At 46.7% G+C, this 20,977-nt stretch overlaps 1 protein-coding gene across 1 annotated transcript in view; it reads right to left on the bottom strand.

Moving 5' to 3' along the window:
• The window catches only part of LOC306637686 (ephrin type-B receptor 1), a gene marked incomplete at its 5' end in the record, with an annotated part of 135,740 nt that overhangs the window by 74,225 nt on the left and 40,538 nt on the right, over nt 1–20,977 (bottom strand). The window contains 4 exons of the mRNA XM_079100448.1: nt 3,009–3,073; nt 3,822–3,930; nt 7,077–7,239; nt 14,334–14,458. Coding sequence (XP_078956574.1) covers nt 3,009–3,073; nt 3,822–3,930; nt 7,077–7,239; nt 14,334–14,458 — 462 coding nt within the window. The remainder of the gene's footprint in view (nt 1–3,008; nt 3,074–3,821; nt 3,931–7,076; nt 7,240–14,333; nt 14,459–20,977) is intronic.

The raw sequence follows: 20,977 nt of genomic DNA, 5'->3' as shown, positions 1-20,977 counted from the left end.
GAATCAGCCAGCACTTTCTGAGAACTGGCTTATAGAAACCATGAGAACATACTCTCTGCTTCTTCCTATACTTGGGAAGCCCATACTCTCTCCTATTCACTCTTGAACATGACCCACTGGTGCACAGTAAAGTCTCCATTGACGTATCTGACACCATATGCAATTCATTTTCTTCCCAGCCTGCCTTCTGATTAATCTTTTTTCACCCAAATCCAAATTCTCCCTTTAAAATCCTATTCACCAAGCTCTAGGCACCGAGGCAGGGCATAAACCAGACGACATTATATTCTTGTTTACCAGATCTGCCACATCTTGCCTGGTTAGTGAAGATAATCATTTGCAAACATTTCTGTTTTGTTCTGCTTCACCCTCTGCAGCAGTTAGAAGGAGGGTCTGGGAAGACAGTCCCTCCTAGAATGGTTATGGAGGTTACACAAATATAAGGGGACTACTAGAATAACGTTCCCAATTCAGGGCACAGAGGAGGTCTTCCATAACCCATCACTCCTATCTCTCCCTTCCTTGGCCCGGCCCTGCCTCCAACTGAGCTTCAGGGTTCCTCTTTTGCTCTTTGTGTGCTGAGCCTCCCCTGCCCCCCAGCTCCACCATCCTTTGATGGCGATTCTCCAACAGCAATAGCCTTGGGTGAGGGAGACAGATGTTTACAGGAGAAAATGCATGAATGCAATGCAACACTGTGAGACTGAGGAGCCAGGTGCAACGAGGAGCCAGGTGTCAGGGGTTAGATGAAAAGAGTATAGTCACACAAATAGAGGGAAAGGACATTTATAAATGAAACAGACTTCCAAGGTAGCCAAGAAAGTGATCTCAGGCCTTTGAAGAACTCAACCTCCACCCACAATCCAGGGATGGTGACTACTTGTAGGTTGTTGACACTGTGCCTTATCTGTCCTCACTGGTTCGGCCAGGGCCCATGACTGCTGACTAGGGACTTCTATGGACACAGGGAACCATGGAAACCTTCTGTGAGCCTCCGAGGTGCCTCAAAGGCAGCTATGAGGATTTGGAATCATACCTCTGTGTACCATGTGGTGCACTTTTGTGTTACCATATGGTGGCCTGGCAGAGCCCCTCCTCAAGAGCAGGAGAATGGTCAGATCAAAAGGGCTCCAGACTCCACCCTTGTATGCTTGGGGACCCTCTGCACTCTGCCTAAGGGGGTGGCACCAGAGCTTAGCCTGCACATCTATGAAAAGAGAGATCCGGCCCAAGGGCACTCTTGGATACCACTAGACTTCAAAATGAGATTCCTTCTTTTGAACCCAATTGTGTATCCCTGAGGTCTGGACTCTGCTTTCCGGATGACATGACTGTCTCTAAATGTTTCATCCTAAGGGTTCATAGGATGCCAGATCTGAAACAGACCTCACAGTGCTCATCACGGCAAACGGGCGGCCCCGAGTGAGCAGGTGGGGAGGGCATGTCAGAAGCTGGAGGCAGAGGCAGGGAAGCAGGAGACGCAGAGCGCCTTTTGGGTAGTTCTGAGGCACCCTGGTGGCATGCATCCCCTGAGAATCAGGTACGCCAGAGCCTCTGCCTTCTGAATGGGGAAGCTGAGACCCTGCCTGGAAGCACCACCACTCAGGTCAGCCTAAGAGGAGGCCCCTGAGTCTGCAGCCAGGAAGAGTCAGGACGCAAGGAAGGAGAGACACAGTGGGGCTCATCCCCAGAAACCCGTGGCCTGAGAATCCCAGAGGGACATGGGGTGGAGGCTGGTAAAATGTAGCAGGGCCCTTTATGACGATGACTGTGAGGGCTGTCCTGAGCCATCTTGGGAAAGTGGTCATGCCCCTGAACCAGCGCCAGTCTGCAGATCCTGCCAGCAAGGACTGCTCTGCACGCAGTCCGGTTGCCTGGGGCTTGGTCCTCTCCAAAGCCCTGGCAGGGTCCTGATATCTAGAGAGAGCATCCTTTGTGCAGCTGAGACGGCACCAGCCACACTAGAACACAAGCTCTTTGCATCCCAGCTGGTGCTGGGAGCATTTCAATGCTACTCCTGTGCACCTCTGGGTGACCTTAGAAAAAAGAAGCAGTCTGGTTCATGAGAACTTTGGCCTTGAAGTCCATTTTCCCTCCCAAAATAACACCCAGTGAGGATGGGCTTCGCATGTGTGTGTAACATCTGTCTGTCATGCTTTCCCTCCTGAGTGACCAGGTGAAAAAGAACTGTGCATTGCAACAGGGGAACTAAGGTGAGATGCAGCTTCCAGAGCAGAGTCCAAAGTGCTGGGACAGATTTCTGAGAGCATTTGTGGAATTCAAAAGCGGTCATTTAGAAACAGAATGTGTCTGCATAAAGGATCTAAGGGTAGCACTTCTGGAAGCTGGAAAGGGGTCCAAGTGACTTCATGGGACCTGTTTTGGATCCTGGGATGTTGTAATCTTACCAGAGGAGGAACGATTATGGCACAGAACATTTTACTATGCATTGGTGAACGGCAATTTCAGTTATACAAAACTTTTTATACACATTTTTTTTTTTAAAAGAGTGACTGGTAGGATAACGAGTGAGGAAAACTTAAAGGCACCGTGTGAAAACACTTGGGAGAGATCCCAGCACTTTGGCCTCTTGGGCTCTCCTATCTTTAATTCCCTGCATTCACGTTCTATGGCTTATCTTTGAATTTGGCTAACACATTCCCCAGCCGCTCAATTGGATAAGATAAGGCAGAAGATGTTAATAGAGAATCCTCCATCTTTTCCCACTGAGTCTGATTTCAGGATTCATTGACTTGCTAAACCCAATCTTTTCCTAGTGTCCTTTATGAGCTTATTAATGCAGAAGGTAATCTACCCATCAGGCATCCAGTAAGTACCCAGAAAGGCAAAGAGACCTGCAGAGGGCATTGATCTCTTGGGCCCTGGGGGTTGGTAGGGGACTTGCCATTTGTCCAGCCAGTCTGGCTACCAGGATCTCTGTATGCAGTAGCCTGCTGGATTCTGTGGTCTGCCGGGAGTCAGGCAGTGGGCGTGTGCTTTCTACTCACCTCGGCCTGTGCTGTAATGCTGCAGTTTGTCACTGTACACAGCCTCTTTGCTGTAAGCCCGTTTCCTGTGGATACAGAGAAGAGGAGCACTCTCAGGAAGGACACACCAAGGCCTCCTATCCAGGTGGGGGTTCACCCTGGGCATCTCTTGGGATTGGAGACTGGGTGGCCCTCACTTTAAGGTTTCATTCCTGCTCTGATTGACCACCACTCATTTCTGTAGCTAAACAGATCCGTTTTCAAATTGAGGTCTTATGGAAGCCTGGCAGGGCGTGGGTCTCAGTCAGAGAAGCGAGGTGATGAAAACTCTCGGCATGGCTCAGGATGTGCTGCAGAACCGCTCAGGAGGGAGCCAACGCTAGGACTTTGCAGGCAGTTTCTAGGCTAACCACCCAAGGCAGTAGCAAACTCCATGAAAAATTCACAAAGCCTTCAGGGCCCATCCCGGGCAGAACTCAGACTTCCTCGCTTCCTCCTGCCTGCTCTCCCCTGCCTGCTTTTGCCTGCTGCTGAGGACTTGAGCTTTCTAGCTAGAGGATGGGCTGTGTGCAGGCTTGATGCTCCAGTGGGTCAAATGCAATTTTGTAACTGTCACTCTGAAAAGCTGTGGTGTGCAAGGAGGGCCAAAAGTCTTGACTAAATTGAGGTTTGAGGATGGATGCTGTTTACTATAGCCTCACCCAGCTCCCAGAGAGGATTTTATCCCAGGCACAGAGAACATAAATAATCTGGAGAAATCTAGGCTGCCTGTGCATTGGAGGGGACAGCAGGGAGGAGAGACAGGTGGAGAGCAGGCAGGAGAGGAGGACTTACCTGCTGCAGACGATGGAGATGGCCACCAGGGATACCACGAATACCACCCCAGCTGCAGCCGAGCCGGCAATCAGGGGCAGCTGCTCCCTCAGCTCCGACTTGTAGTCATCTAGGTGAGAGAGTGACATTAGGATCCTCCCCATGCATCCCTTGCCTACAGCTGGCACTCAGTGCATGATTCCAAAGGCATGACCTAGGGAGAGAGGCTACACTTTCTATGCTTCATAGCTATTAGCGGCCTAGACAAAGAGTAATCTTCAAGTCACCAACAAACAAAAACAATCAAAACCCAAAGATAATGCAACAATTAAAAAAAAAAAAAAAAAAAAAAAACACAGCATGACAGAATCTGGGGGCCCTGGACTGATGACATTTGCCTTGGGGGCAACGATGGCTCTCGACCACCACCCTGTCATTCCCAAGTTCTCTCAAAGGATGGTGAACCCTACTCAGGGCTGGTCCAGTGCAGGGTAAAGTAAATGAAAAGCCACTGCTGAATTCTCTTCTGGAACATTAAGCTGTTGAAATGCAGCATCGTTAGTAGGTTCCCTGAGCAGATATGTAAAACATGTCTGTACCAGGCGACATGGGGGATGAAGAAGCGCCCGTTAAATAACCCAGTGCTCAGAGGTCCCACCTGACAAGAAAAGGATGAAGCCTCCTACCCAATGTTGAAAGCATGCTGAGTGACACAGCAGCATGGGAAGCCGGCGGTGGGTCACAGAGCCATTGTCTAATACTTGATCTCAGGCAATGGAAGATCAGCTGTTTATGACCTATTCCAATTAGGGTTGCAGATACAGCAAGTAAAAATATAGGATCCTCAGTTCAATTTGAATTTCAGATAAATAATGAATAATGTAAGCATGCACCAAATATCACTTAGGAGATACTGAAACCAAAATCTTGTTTGTTGTTTATGTGCAATTCACATTGAATCAGTCATCCTGTATTTTATCTGGCAAACCTAATGATAATGCATTTTAAGTTGAGATTCCTCTTAACCCGCACCAGAATTTCCTAGGCACAATTTGTTACACACAGCTATTTTTGGACCCCTCCTCAGATCTATTGAATCAGATCCTCTGGGTGAAGAGCAGGTTGTCTGCATGTGTCATAAGCACTCAGAGGATTCTTGTGTTCCTCAATGTTTGGGAGCCATTTATCAACTATCTGGTAGAAATGGATACTTCTAGAGACAAGGCCATTGGCTCTCAAAGCTTTCCATTTGGTAGAAATCAATGATGAAGATGGAAGGTAGAGTTTCAATTACCCTCAGCTGAGGGCTTTTTGTAACATGTGTTTGAAAAAAATAAATTTGGAAAAAGAAAAAAAAAACAACAGTTGCAGGGAACCACAGTGAGGAGTTCTTAGAATGTCTTTATAAACACTTCACAAAGCAATGTGAAACCTGAATGATTTTTAAAAAATCAGTGCGCTAAGTCGAAGGTCAGCACATGTAGCTAAGCACAGCTGGGGCCACAGTGGCTCTGCCCCATGTGGCCATTGGCCCTGGGTGGGATCCCACAGGTCCCCTTGGCCCCAGTGACCTACCATTGATCGACCTTCAGCCTCACCTTTGTGCTGCAGATGGGCCTGCAGCCTTGGTGAACATAATCACTACTGATGTGCGAACCTCCATCATTAAGACAAATAGTCCCAAATTTGGCCACTTACCAGAACTCTCTTACATCTCACCCCTCTTGGGTCTGCAAAACTTAACTGCCAAATGTAAAAGGAATAGGTTTCTTGGGAGAAATTTGTTACTTCTTGATTTGTCTAGCAGAATTGCCAAGAGACCCGTGCTCAGAGCATTTTGAGTTTTGGGCTTTTAATCCTGTGTACCTCCTGATGCCAAAGTGCCTATAAATCTAGATGGTAAGTGAGGTGCAAAGAGGGGGACAGAGTCCTTAAGGGGAAAGCAGACGGCCTGCGTTCTTTTCATCCCAACAGTGTTATTAATCTCAATGAACTGGCTCACCCTCTACCCCCATCTCACCAGTCTCGAAATATGAGACAAAATTCACCTCAAATAAACTCAAACCAGACTGTGAACTCTAATCCTATAGGGGCCAGACCATTCACAGTACCACATCCAGGTGTGAACTGTGGGAAGTAGTGGGCTCCATCCGGGGGCAATGGCTGCTCTCCCTAGGACAGGGTCCTCACCCTAGGACATCCACCAGCACTGGCTTCTCCCATAATTTTCCAAAAGAAAATGAACATTCTGATTCATATATAAAATCATTTGATTTTTAAATGCTTCTAATTAGTATAAAAGTTGTTTAAAAACATAATGTGAGTCAATACAAAAACCTCAAGCCCTATTAAGCACCCAGTCTAAGAATGCTGACTTATAATTGAATACTATGTAAAAAAACTTTTGTTCTGTGTAAGTTAACTAACAGAGGGAAAATGAAAGGCTTTCAATTTCAGGGGGTCAGGAATAGACTGATATTTGGAAAACTATCAGAAAACATCTCATAAATAAATTTGTTTAAAAGATGGATAAGCAGATAGACAAAGACATATGTGGCTATGGTGGATGGCTAACCAAGAGAAAGGGCAGTGGATAATGAGACACCCCCATCATGCACAATGTCAAAGCTACTGGGAAATCAGATTTCAGAACTGATAAAGGAGGAGGTCTCAGAGGACTGGGAGATATAATTATAATAGGGAACTAGCCCCAAAATCGGAGTATTTGGAAGTATAGACTTTTTGGCCTTGGAAACAGGCTTTTGTTCTCTCTGGAGACACCTGTGCAGGATCTACTACAGGTCACACATGAAGTTGTTCCAAGAATTCTGAGCCCCAGGATGCATAAGGCCACCACAACCAAAGAGCCATTTCTCTGTTCCCATCCTGGAGACCTAGTCTCATGCATTTGGATCGTGAGCTCAGCTCCAGATAGCAAGCACAGAGCAGCGAGGCAGGAGTGAGAATAAAATACATGGGCATCAGGACCCCAAACAGAGGCAAGAGGGCATCTGGGGTGTATGTGGGCTCACTATGCAAATGCTGGACCATGTGTCCTGTAGAGCGTTTCAAAGGCACAGCCAATCAGATGTTGGATAAGAAATGGGCCTGCCTTCAGAGAGGCCACGTGCATCAAACACAAGCCCAGGGTGCTGCTGGGGCAAACCCTCTGAATCCACGTGGTATTTGGGCTATGACTTCAGCTTTTCTTTCCCCCATTGCCTGCCCTGCGCCCTGTCATTGCCTCCACCCACTCTCATCCCCATCCCATCTTACCATCCGTCAGAGTCTGGAAACACATCTTGCCACTGAACTTGCCGTAGCCCGCCACCGTGCGGGCGCGCACCTGGACCACATACACCATGCCGGGCCGCAGCCCGTCAATCCGTGCTGTGTTGGTCTGGCTCCTGGCCATGGAGGAGTTGAACTCATTGTGCTCCTACAGAAGAACAAGGGGGAAGGGTCACCAGCCTGCCCCTGAGCACAGCAGCTTCCAGCCTGCTCCACCCTGGGGCACACAGGACCCATCAGTTCTTGTTCGGCAGATCTGCAAGAAGTCGCCTCCCTCTGAATGGGGCAGTCTGACCTGGACCAAGGGAATTCAGAATCAACTCTGGACCTCTGAAGAAAGGGGTTGAAGAAATGGCGCCCAGGGTCTGACAAGGAGGCCCAGTCATTTTCTACTCATGCCCCGTCCCTCCCCAGGGTTCAGAGCTGGAACAGCATCGCCCACCCAGCTTTGCAGAATCCTGGCAAGTCTCTGCCCTCAGTAGACTTGTCGGCAGGCATCTGCCACTTGCCTGCCTCTCTTCATCTTGCTCGTGCTGAGCTGTGGTCTCTTCTATTCCTTCTCAAGATGTCCCTGATCCCTCCTCACAGTGGCTGTTCAGATAGCTCCTGAAAGTCCCTGAAATGCTTAGGTAAAACCCGTTGCCTCCGTTCTGCTGCAGTGGTTGAGCCCATTCTGGACTGCTTCCCACCCTTGCTTCTGCCTTCTCCTTGGCGTGTCTCTCGGTACCCACTCCCTAGATCCCCACCACCAGCATCCAAGAAGAGCGTGTCCCTTCTCCCTGTGTCCTCACCTCTTCCACCTACTCTAGGGGTCAGCCTTGCCTTCCTGCCTCTGTCCTACACATTGTGCCCTGTCCTCATCTTCTGCAGGTGTGTATCCATCCTGGCTCTTGCACTCGTCATAACAGCTTTTATAGGATTGCTTCCTGTCTTTGCTACTGGTCTTATTTAACATATGATCGGGGCCTGGACTTTGGTAGCCTCCTATCTTTTCTGATGCTCCACACCCACCTCTCCTCCAGCCAGTGCCAAACGTCTTTTCTTAGCCAGTCTCTGAGCTCCCCCAAAACTATCATCATATGAAGACAAAACATCCAAATCTAGGCCTATAGGTCCTGCATAATGAAGTCGGTTTTAGTCTCTCACATTCTCCTACATCTGTGGCCTTGCTGTCCCTCCAGGGACCACACCCAGGCCGCCAGGTCTTTGCTGATGCTGTTTCCCAGGTCTGAGGTACTTCTATGCAGGTCTTGTCTGCTCCCTCCAGGTGGCTTCAGCTACATCTCCCATGGTCTCCTCTCTACTAAGGCCTCTCTGTCTACTCCAGCTCATGGACTCTTCATTGCTGTCCCTTCCTCTGGTTTACAAATCACTCCCAGCACCTCCATACCTGCCTGGTCTCTGACTGCTTTCATGTGAGCATAGCTTTTCTCTGCAATGATTCAGGGCTACCTCCAAGTATGAAGAAGCAAAAGCTTAGAGTCTGGGCCTACCCTTGTCTGCACCATTCATCCTGGGCGCCTTGGCGAGACTGAAGATCTTGGGTCACTGGGGAGAACCCCCAAGTCCCTGTGAGATCTGGGGTCCTGTGATGAGTTCTAGACACAGTGGCTTAAGAGCCAAGGTGATAAATGAGAGGAAAGCTGCATGACAAGAAGTCTGTAAGCCATATTCCCAGTCAAATGACAGAAGAAATTGGGGACTTGAAGCAAGACAAAAGAATAGAGTATTAAATATGTAAAAATCTACTTTGCAGGGCTAGGATGATCTGAGGCATGTTCATTCACTCCTTCATATAATCAACCAGGAAGCTGCATTTATGACACGAGAGCATGTCTGGACATTATACATGGGCCGAGGGTACATGGCAAGGTCCTCTTGTCTGGCAATGCAATATCTTGTAGGGCAGATTGGAAAATACACAAAAGGGGACCACAGTGTTAACTGAGTGACTTAGGAAAGGGCAGTTTGGAGGCCACTGGGACATATCTAGGAGCAAACAAGTCTAGATTTTGAAGGAGATCCAGTCCAAGGGGGTCAGGAAAGGTGCAGGAGTTGAGTCATGGAAGAAGAAAGAAGTCAGCCACATGGACGGCTATGGAGATGGGAGCAGAATAAAACACACAAAAGCAAGTTATCGGTGCATTTGGAGTGCGGCTGCGTAGGGATGGCCATGAGCGATTTGGAGGCAGTCACAGGCACAGGTTCGAGGCGAGCGCCAATGGACAGTTTACGGTTACAAAGAGGCCCATCCTCAGCCTAATGGAGGGTTATCCATGGCTCCTGGAAGAGAACACCTGGAGAAGGACTGTCCATCCATTGCTTCCTCTGCTTAAACAGCAGATGGGGGTCTCCCACTCCCGTCTCCACCCGCAAGCAGGGATTCAGCAGAAAGAAGGCTGCTTGGTAGAGAAGGGAGGTCATCTAGGACTTCGATGCTAACTATTTTGACACACTGGAGACCTGAGATCTGAAACTATGGAAATCACCTCACCACCTTGCAGATAAGAACAAAATCCCAGAGCCGCCTGGCTTCTCTGGTTCGACTGGAATCAGATGCAATCATGCCCTGCTTGAAATAAGTGAAGCATTGACTGAGTAGGTTTTACTGAAAAAAAGAAAAAGGAAGAAAAGAGAAGAAGGACACACAAGTGTGCTGGTCTATTGGCATTTGGATTGTGAGGACCGAACATTAACCCGTAGTCACTTTGTAGTCCACATGTTCCTGAAGTAGTTCGGTGATCAAAATGAGTATCGATGCTCGTTCCCCCAAAATCATTAGCCAATTCCAGGCAAATGAGTGAGAACAGTGAGAAAGGTTGCTCATGACTGATTTTCCTAGGGGATGTGGAGACAGAGGATTCAGCTGCTGAGGGCGGGGCTGCCCTCTCCCTCCTCTCTCCTGTACCCCAATATGCAGCATGGCTCTGATGCTGTCAAGGGCCCAGCAACTCAGTGCCACCCAAGGAATCAACAGCACACCTCCGTCCAGCGATCTGAACCAGACGTCCCAGTGCAAGATATTGGCAAGGTCTGAAAGAGTTTCTGTAAGAAAATGATCTTAAAATGGGATGGGTAGAAACTCCCGGAACCTAAGCCAACCCCTCCTAGCCTAGACGGTAATGATTAAGAGCCGGTAAGATCTAGACACTTCACCATGAAGACAGCCGGGAGCAGATGTAGATGCTCCTCCCGTGGTTTGCCTACAGGCGTGACACCAGGAGTGAAAAGTGCAACATGACAGTAAACAAGAGTGGGTGACGAATGGAGAGGTGTTAAAATGGGGGAGAAGACGAACATGGCAGAGGCTCTGGGAGTGCCCTCGGGTGGGGGGCATCTGACACTCTGTTAATGAGCCGTTGGAGGAAGCCAAAGCCTCATTGGTTCTATTCACACAGCTGAAATTGAAAGGTGTCCCAAGCACAGACCAACAGGATAATGTTGGACCGGACACCTGGGAGGGTCTTCAGTGGTGGCAAAACTACCGCTCATGGGCCAACTCACCTATGTCATGGGACCCAGCCACGCCCTCCCGTTGACATCTGCTATGGCTGCGCTCCTGCTCCAGGGACTCCTGGTTTAGATGAAGGGGACGGAACATCCGTGGGGGAGAGGAGGCAAGGACGGAGGGAGGATGCGTGTCCCTTCTTTGGAATGAATCCAGGAATCTACTGGGCTGAGTTCTGTTTGTGTTTGCATTTTCTAAAGATTCCATTCAATATTCCATGATTACACAGAGCAGACAGGTACATCTGAATCCAAGTATTAGAGCTTAAGACTAAGATACGATCTCTTAGTTCAGGGGCTTCACTAATTTAGAGACCCTCAGCATCAATAGTGATTGCATTCACTCCCATACTGAGATCAGTCAGAAGTTTCCATCTTTGAAATATAATAAAAAACGCCTGTAGTTCTGGTTTTGCGACTCCCTTGCTGTGACCTGTGTGGTCATAGCTAAGTTATTTAACCTTTCTGTGACTTAGCCCCATCATCTATAAATTGGTTATTATCTGGTTTTTGAGTATATTTCTTTCTTTTTTTTTTTTTTTCCTTTTAAGGATTAGGAATGATATCTCTGCGTATGTCTGGAGCATAATAGGTACTCAATATATGATGAATTATCATTGTGGTTATTATGTCAAAATGCCCTCGCAGGCTAATGTCTTTTTCTTTAGTCATATTAGAAATGGTCAGGGCAACATAATGGATTTCATAGTGGGGCACTTTATAAGTGGAGGTCTTCAGTAATACACTGAATGGTGACCAATGCTTGGGCAAAGACTCTCCTGCATTCCCAAGGAAATCTTTCTATTCTCCGGGGTGAGGACCACAATGTGCTTCATTGAGATGTGCAAGTTGCCTCGGGCATTGAGTTGCTATGTGTGAGTCTGTTGATAATTGGTGTAAATTAATGAGAAGCAAGGAACTGGCCTAAAATGGGAGAACATTTTTTTTTTTTTTTAATAGCATGAGAAGTTGAGGTTAACTGCTATCTTTTTGGTAGGAGGTTTAAAATATAAAGAGGAAGGCAGTGGAGGAGCTTGGGTTGGGCTGGATTGGGGAGCACAAAGCCAAGGCACACAGGCACCAGTCTCATGGCTTTGGTGCTAGACCTGTCGTTAAACCGGCTACACTGCCCCAGTTGCCTACTAAAGTGATTGCCCTGGGCACAGCACATGAGGAAGAGGAGGGAGGAGGAAAGGGGAGAGAGGGAGGAGGGGAAGGAGGGAGGCAGAGTGGGGGAGGAGGAGGAAATGGTCTCTAATACATTCAGCTCCTTCCCAATACTGTCACCTGCTGAGGACCAAGGACTCCCTCTTGCTTTCCCGCTGTGTGACTGTGAACAAGATTTTTGTTGTGTTTTATTAACTTCTTTATGCATCCATTTTTTTACCTGTAGCAATTATACTAATATTTACCCGGCGGGGGTATGAGGGGAAAGAAAAGCTTATAAAGGCCCTGGCACCCAACTGATGCACACTAGTGGAAAATATTATTATTTTGAGCTGGGCTATAACTTCAACAGGGCTGCAAGTTCATGTGTGTGGTAAGTGGGGCTGGTGGGTCCTTGTCAACCACTATCTGACATCATGCCACAGATTGCACTCTCTGGAACTGTTAGGTCGCCGTTCATATAAATACCTGGTCCATATGATCAACTCGTTCAAAAGGATTGGTCCAAAATGTGTTGGAAAGTCAACATTTATTTTACTAACTATCAAAAAATATTAAGCAAATAAGGGCCCCCAAATTAAAGTAGATGATTCCTAATGGGTGCTTATGAGTCCAGATGGTTTTAATTACCCCCAATTCACTGAATTATCTGCATAAAATAATCCCATATTCCCTAAAGAGAGCAGAACGATCCCGTCCTCCATCTTGTTTGCAAGTTCAACTGCACAGGCCGAAAGGCATACCTTCTCACAGACTAGCCTGGTGATCCACTGAACCCCCACTTTCAAGAGGTAAGTCATTGCACAAAGTGCAAACTGTGACCTAGAATGGTTAAGGAATGTGTCTATTGCTGGTTAGTTGTGAAGGACCCTGGACACTAGAGTGTCTGCTTCCTAACGTACTCATGTCCACAATTCAACATGGTGGCCGTAGGTAGTGGTGTCATTCTCTGTCCTTGATCCTCTTCTTATCACTACTGACCCACCAGACTCAGGGCTTTTAAATCATCCACTCTGACAACTACCAGATGGACATCTTCATCCTGGTCCCCACTCTTAAACCCCAGGCAGGCACAGACAGCTCCTATTCCACTCTCTACTTGGCCCTCTCATAGGCAATTTAGACCAGAGCTGAACTTCTAGCTCCTTCCTTCACCCCCAACATGCTCTATCCACAGCCATGCCCCTCTCCGTCGCTGATGGCTACATCCTTTCAGTAGCTCAGCTGAAACAGTCCCACACCCCATATTCAGCTTGTTGGATTCATTTTCCATATAGGTGGTTATAATCTAGCATTCCTATTTCATTGGGGCAGCCCAAATGGTGTGGGAAATATAAGTCAGATCTTGTTCCTCTTCTCCTAAACCTGCTATATCTCCCTGTTCATCCTTGTTACCTAAGGATGAACAAGTTTGCAACCCCTGATAAACTCTCTCATCTGTCTACTAATTCCCCATTGCTTGCCTCACTCTGAGAATGTTGGTTTCTTTCCTGCTTAGTGAATCACCAGGTGTGATACTGCCTCAGGACATTTGCACAGCCTATTGCTCCTTCCTCTCCCAGATAACTTCTTTATAACAACCTTACATTCTTCATGTCTTCACTCAGATCTTATATTTTCTAAGAGACCTCCACTTACCATCCTATTTACTTCTGTAACCTACTCCTCCCCGAAGCCTGACCTTTCTGATCCCATTTACCTTGCTGTATTTTTTTTTTTCTTTTATAGTACTGATGTTCATGGTTCATTCTCTGTTGAAAAGGAAGCCCCCTGAGGGTAGGAATCTTTGTCTATTTGATCACTAATCTGTTCTAGAATAGTACCTGTCAAATAGAGTAGGTAATCAATAGATACTTGTTGAATGAAAAATGAGGGAAACTGGTGTTTTTACAAGCAACGAGTTGGGTAGGTGGAGAAAGCACTGTGTTCTCCTGGAGTTTTGCACCTGCTGCTTCCCAGGGTAAAAGGGAGACCCTAACTCCTTAGTCCATCAGCAGGGACCGACTCCTCAGGGCACTTTCCCCCTTTCCTTGACACCACGTGTCCTGCTGTGGCCCCCAGCAGCAGCTGCTAAAGAGTGGTCCAGGAAAAGAATCCGTAAATTTCTATTTCTATTAACTTTTATCTCATCCTTTTAAATATTTTTAAACCTCTACAAGCATGTTAGTGCAGTGATATATGCATATAATTTATTAAAAAAATCAAACATATTAGAGGGACATTATCAAAAACTTTGGCAACCAGAGACCTACAAAACCACATTACCCTCTGGAGGTTCAGATACACATGGCAGGTTTGCAGCATTTGCATCAGTAAAGTGAACACCTGACTCGGAGAGGGGGCTTGTCCTGCCCCATCCAGCACAGATGGCAGGGTGGTTTCTATTGTCGGTGGAGAGGACCTGGGCTAGAGAGGCTTTTGCCAGGACAGATCTGGCTAACTCCTGACCTCCATCACAGATTCCTCCCTCCCTCCAGACTTACCCCAGCCTTGTGCCCTCAGCCGGTCACCACCCATGGACTAGTAGCTTGCCCAGATCTTGCAAGCCTGCAGGCAAAGCCGGCTCACCTTCTCGTAGTACCGGATCTCATAGTCCAGGATGATGCCATTCGGCTGCTCCGGCTGTGGCCATGACAAAGTGATGCTCCTCATGGTGGCACTGACCTGGTGCATAATAGGAACGGTGGAGGGGGCTGTGGAGAGAGGAAGAGGCAGGGGAGTTAAACATGTGCTTGAAGATAATAGAAGTGCCATCTTTCAGATAAGTAGAGGGAGAGATGCCATTGGGTTTGAACTTTGCCCTTTCTTCCCCAACAGCCAAGTTGGGTCTGCAGAACTTCCTGTGGGTTTTGCAGAATGGATGGAGTTTGGATGACAGAGGAGAGACTGGTGACAATTTTTCAGAGGAAAGCATGTGTGGACAGGGACTGGGATGGATGTGGTATTTTCATGGCAGAGAGAAGAAAGGCTGATCCAAAACGAGACGGGGTTGGAGGAGTAAGAGGAAAAGACAGAAGGAAATGAGAAACGATGGAATGTTTTTGAGCAGAAAATGTTGAAGGAACCTCAGTCTTGAAATAATGGGCTGAGCAATTGCAAAGGAGATCCTGGGGGCAAGAGAAGATAGTGAGGAAGTAGAACTGGTCAGTGCAGAATTACTTGCAAAAGAAATAACATTCCAGCAACTATTTCTTTATGGTATTGCATGTACAATTTTACTGTATTTCCAAAGGAAACGAAGAGCATCCTTTAAGAAGACATGAACATAGACCAACAACAGAGGTACCGTCAGGGTTTTCTGAATGAGGACATTTGCAATAAGGAGCTCACAAATACAAATGAAGAAACGATCCACAAACCAAACACTTGGAAACAAGATCATAATTCCAAAATCTGCAAAGTTGATTAGAAAAATCTCTGTTTAGAAATAACATTTATTGCCCAATTCAACATTTTCCACATGGTGTAAGTAAAATGAAAACAGTCTGGAAATGATAAACGAGGCCTGTCTTTCTAGGGGAAGAGGCGAGTAATGGATGGGGCTTCCGTCTGTGCTCTGCTCAGGGGCTGTTCCCTTTAGTCCTGGCACTTCTGCCGTGATGAAGGTCGTTTCCTCACTCAAACTCCACTGTACAAGGGTTTCTCTGGGGACCGTGGCTGAGTGACATTTACTATCCTCAATTTAAGTTAATAGATTCCCTCTAAGACCTGCAATTACAGGGCACAGCTAGTGGATCACAGGGGGCTGCAGCCGTCTCCAATCCTCGGACTCTCAGTGAGCGCCGACTGTATGCAGCCTGTGCCGGGGGAGGGGATGCAGATCATGCATTCTGAAGGTGCTCCCCATCAGGGGAGCCATACAGAGCAAGAACTGGTGTCCTGAGGCCTTAGAAGCAGAGTCCTCTGCGACTTTGAAGGTCCGTTTGCATGGTTCTCATGAGAGACTGCATGTTGACCATGAAAATAGGCCTTTCATGAGCTCCCCCCCACCCCCCGGGGGCGGGTAGTTGCCTAGTGGACTCAGTTGCTGCGCTCTGAAATCCATCACCACATTCACACAGAGGGCTGCTTCCCACAGGCCTCTCTCAGCCAGTGACTGAGACTAGCAGGCCCTTCCCTGCAAGATACGAGACTCTTTTGTAGGGCAGTTGTGGCTCAAGAACTCTCCCTAGATCTTTAAATGCTTCCTTACAGTAGCACAGCAGTGTAAGAGTCTCCCACTCAATCCCCCGTCCTTCCCGCTCTCCTCCGCAGGATCAGACCTTCAATGTGGTCTCATGGTGCTCCTACCCCACCTCTGGCTCCTATCCTTTTCCTCTATAAACCTCTTGCATATCTAAACCCTTCTTGGTGTCTGCCTTGGTGCAGGACCTGGATCCGTGTTGTCTTGAAGCCCCTACAATTTCCCTGTGAAGTATTTGCTGCCAAGCTCCTGCCGTGCGCCCGGGGATGGAGGCCTGGCCAGACTTCTCTAACTCTCACCAATTTACATATCTTCCTCATGCTTATCAGAAATTTGTCTTCTTCCTCCTGGGCTCAGCTCTGCCAACCCAGGTAATACAGGATGTTCCCTCTTCCACAGAGTGGCTTGTCAAATATCTAGAGAAACTAGTTAGATCATCCCTGAGCTTTTCCTGCTGAAAAAAATAGCCAGATACTGCAAACATTTTTTTCCCCCATGAACAGGACATGCTGCTACCCACGTTGTATCTTTTACAAATGGGACCCATGTTATTTAAATCTCGCCTTAGGCATGAGATCTAGAGAGGAACCCAATGCTCTCTTCACTGTCTGAGCTACAAAGATAAGGGTAAAACTCATATCCACCAGGATCCATGTACCATACATCTGTTAATGTGACCATTCACCTCTGGATCAAAAACATGTCCCTGCTGTTCAATTCTGAAGTCACAGTTCACATATAACCTTTAGGTTTCCCTGTGGTACGTTCTCATCTTTTGTTTGTACGATTGGCTCTCAGCTTTGGGGATTTACCTGTATCTCTTTACCTTCATGATAATAAATTTGGTCTATTAATTTAGGTAGTTGAAACAATTTTTGATCCTGATTCATTCACCAGAGACACATTTCACTTCCTTCTAACTTTGCAGGGTGGCCCAGCTTAATTCTTTAGTTAAATAGTTATTGAGCATTTACGGTGTGTCAGTCACCATTCTAGATTTTAGAGAGATCATAGTGGGAAAACAAAAATTCTTGTCTTCCTAGAACTTACTTTCTTTCTTATTTTTTTTTTTTTAATATATATCAGGGATTGCACTCAGGGTCATTTAACCACTGAGCCATATCCCCAAGCCATTTTTATTTTTTCTTCTGAGACAGGGTCTTGCCGAGTTGTTTAGGGCCTCAGTAAATTGCTGAGGCTGACTTTGAACTTGCCATCCTCCTACTTCAGCCTCCCGAGCTGCTGGGATTACAAGCATGTGCCACTGCTCCCAGACTGGATCTACTTTCTTTTCTTTTTTCCTTTTTAGTGCTAATTTGCTGTACATGAGAGTAGAATGCATTTATACATTTTGATAGATCATACATAAATGGAGTGCAATGTCTCATTTTTCTGATTATACATATTGCAGGATCACATTGGTCATGCAGTCATACATGAGATAATAATGTCTGTTTCACTCTTCTGTCATCCCTTCACTCCCCTCTACCTAAAGTCACTCTATTCTTCCCTATCCACCCCCCTTACTGTGAATTAGCATCCGCATATCAGAGAAAACATTTGGCCTTTTGTTTTTCTGGTTTAGCTCATTTTGCTTACTTTCTATTGGAGAGATTCGGAGGCTAGATGTAATAAATAAATCACAAGGTCTGCAAAAAGATAGTAAAGACAATGGGAAATGGGGCAGAAGGAGGGCTATAGACAGCCCGCTGCAGCCTGGGGACTGTGTGGGCAGCCAGGGCCTCCCTGGGAAGCAGCTGCAGGAGCACAGGGCTGAGGAGGCAAGGGAGGAGCCAGGAGGCTATCTAGGGAAGAGCATGTAAGGGGGGACAGCCAGGGTAAAGAGCCAGTGGGACTAGAGAAGGGAGGAGACCCCAACGGAAAGAGCCTTTGGCTTTGACTCGGAGTGAACAGGAGCCACAGGCAGGGTGACCATGGTCAGTGACATAACATGACTTGTGTGCTAATTGTGTCACCTTCAGTTGTGTGGCAAGTAGCCTGAAGGGCCGTGTAAAAGCAGAAGGACCTATCATCATAAAGCAATGGCCCGGAGACAGTGGTTCCTTGGATGAGACTCCGAGCAGTGGAGGTAGGTGGTCAGACCCTGTATATACAGGTGGCCCCTGATTTAGGACGGTGAGATGTTTTCACCTCACCATGATGCAAAAAGTGATATGCATTCAGCAGAAACTGTACCTCTGATTTTGAGTTTTGTTCTTTCCCAGCATAGTAATATGCTGTATAATACTCTCTCAATGCTGGTGGGGGCTGTGAGCCATAGCTACTCGTCAGCTGTGCAAACCTGAGGGTGAACAACCCATATCCCACGGTGTACCACATTGCCACTATTCTTTTGGTTATAGGTATTCACTAAATCTAATACATTATGAGATAGTCAACACTTTATTATAAAATAGTCTTCAACAGTAGAATTAATTGGACATAACTTTCCTATGTTCATATATGAATATACCACCAGTGAAAATGCACATCATGTACAACCACACAAAATGGATCCTAATTAGAATAAGTTAGGCTCCTTGCATGTATAATATGTCAAAATACATTCTAATGTTATGTATATCTAAAAAAAGTTAAAAAAAGTAAAAAAATCATGACTGAGACTGAAAAATAATAAAATAAAATAGTCTTTGGGCTAGATGAGTTGCTCAACTGCAGGCTGATGTCAGTGTTCTGAGCACGTTTAAGTTAGGCTGAGCTAAGCCTTGTATGTTCAGTAGGTTAGGTTTGATAGATGCATTTTTATGACATTTTCAATATATGATGGTTTTATTGGGATGTAATCTAATAAAACCATCAGTATTTAGACTATCTCCATGGATATGGGATTGAAAGACATGGAAGAGTCAAAATGAGTACAAGGCTTCTGTCTTGAGCAGCTAGAAGAACAGAGCTGCCGTCAATTAAGAAGAGGGAAAATACCCATAGAAGCAGTTTGGAGGAAAGAGCAGGTGCCGACCTTAGACCTGGAGGATTTGAGCTGTCTGCATGTCTCTGGGGAGATGCTGAGTAGGGGCAAGGTCCAGACTGGAGACATAGATTTGGAGCCATCGGTATGTCAAAGATACAGAAAGCAGCAGAACTGACAGATCACCAAGAGAACAGTGGAATAGAATATGTCCTAAGATGCAGGAGACAGGAGAAAACAGCAAAGGGGCCTGAGAAAGAAAGGCCGATAAGATACGAGGAAGCTGGGGGAGAGGGATTGCCTAGAAACGCAGAGAGTAAGTGTCCCTGGAGAACAAGATGTTAAGGTCTGATGCTAAGTCGGGTAAAATGAAACCAGACCAGAGCCCAGACTTAGCCACAGGCTCCATGGTTAACCATGTGGATGGCGCATGAGCACCTTTTCAAGACCTTATATCCATTGGGAGTGGGAGAAGACAAAGCGGTCCAAGGTTTCCTGGAGTCAGTCCATATTGTTTGGGGATCCCAGTGGGTACACCAAGATGGGGGTGCACAAAATTCTCCTGATAACACTGCTCTTGTCCATTGCACACCGCCATTTGGGCTGCCCCTGCAGGCCTCCATGGAAGCACAACTTACACTGCCAATCATGGCATTGCCTTGCAGGTTTTCAGGATCCCTCACTCTGAAGCTGAAGTATCATTTACTAGAAATTGGAAACATTAATCCTGAGAATTTTCCTGGGCATGGTTCTTCTCCTAGCCTCTATTCCCCAGAAAGCCACTGGGCAAAACTCAACTTCCTTGTCAAATGCCATGCCAGGCCTGCTCTGTTCAATGGGGACAGAAGGACAAGTAAGAGAGTCACAGCCTTGTCTTCCAGGTCCTTGAAGTCTAGTGGGGGTCAGATTGTAAAGAGGGAATCATGGGGGAGAGGGGTATAGAGGCAGTCGATAGCCACAACCCATTGAGGGGAACACCCCTGCTATTACAGATAGTCTGGACCACCCCACAGCCAATTAGCAGCAGCACATGGATCCAGGAGAAGTTGCCAGAGGGTGACGGTCATCCCTGTCTGCATCTCTGGGATTTATGGAGATGACATGATGGTTCCAGGCCCTGCGGAAGGCTGTGTGTCCTCACAGGGGTCACCCTAAATGTCTTAAAATTTAATTGCCATGGGATTTAGCACAGGGGAGAAAGCAAGAAAGTATTTCTTTTCTCTCTGGAAATAAGGGGCAGCTCACGTTCGGTGCTATGTGATCAGCAATCACCCACAGTGATGAATTTGGTTTTTCCTTCTTCAAGGGCAAATGCCACCATTAGATCTGATGTTTTATGTGCTATGAAACCTTCAGACAAAACAGAAAATAATAAAAATGAGCTCAGGTGTTCACTTGAACACCAACTTCTAGCAAAACTAAGGCAGATGAAAGAGGGATAGGAAGATTAATTCCAAGAGGCAGCCCCCAGGACCCCCCAAATACACTGATTTCCACAGTCGGTCCTGACCAGTTCTCTCTTCTTCATAACCCTCAGACGAAGGAGTAGTTCCACTGGATTGCTGAAATCACACATAGCTCTTCTGACTACATTAAACATTCTACCAAGAGAAAGAAATGAAAATGAAGAATTCACAAGACTACTTAAATTTAGGGGGAAAAAAACAAATTGGAAAATATAAGAAGAAAGAGTTAGAAGAATTAATTTAGGGCCTATTTGGAAAGAAGGTGCTGAAGGCTAAATAAAGATGTTTGGCCTAAAATGTTTCAATACATCCAAACAGAATCAAAATGGCCCTGCAGCCCCTCTGAAAGATAGACTGACTCAAGAGGAAGCCAGGACCCAGAGAGGCAAAATGAATGTCTGTCAGGGCCCAAGGAAAAAAATCATCCAGGGGTCAAACAGAGGAAGATCCAGGAGTGTCCACTAAGAGAGTCCACAGCCAATAGTAAGAGGCCCTTTAAATGTGTCAGAAGCAGAAATTAAATTAAAATGTCATTGGTCAAGGAGCTCAGGAATAGAAAAGAAACAGGGCATGCTGGGGGAGGGAGTCATTTAGCTCTGGTTTTGCCCACAAAGACTTTGGCGAGATCTTACTC

The sequence above is a fragment of the Sciurus vulgaris genome, assembly GCF_902686455.1.
Source record: "Sciurus vulgaris genome assembly, chromosome: 10".
In the NCBI taxonomy this organism is placed as follows: Eukaryota; Metazoa; Chordata; class Mammalia; order Rodentia; family Sciuridae; genus Sciurus; species Sciurus vulgaris.
This window is presented reverse-complemented; position numbering and strand designations above follow the sequence as displayed.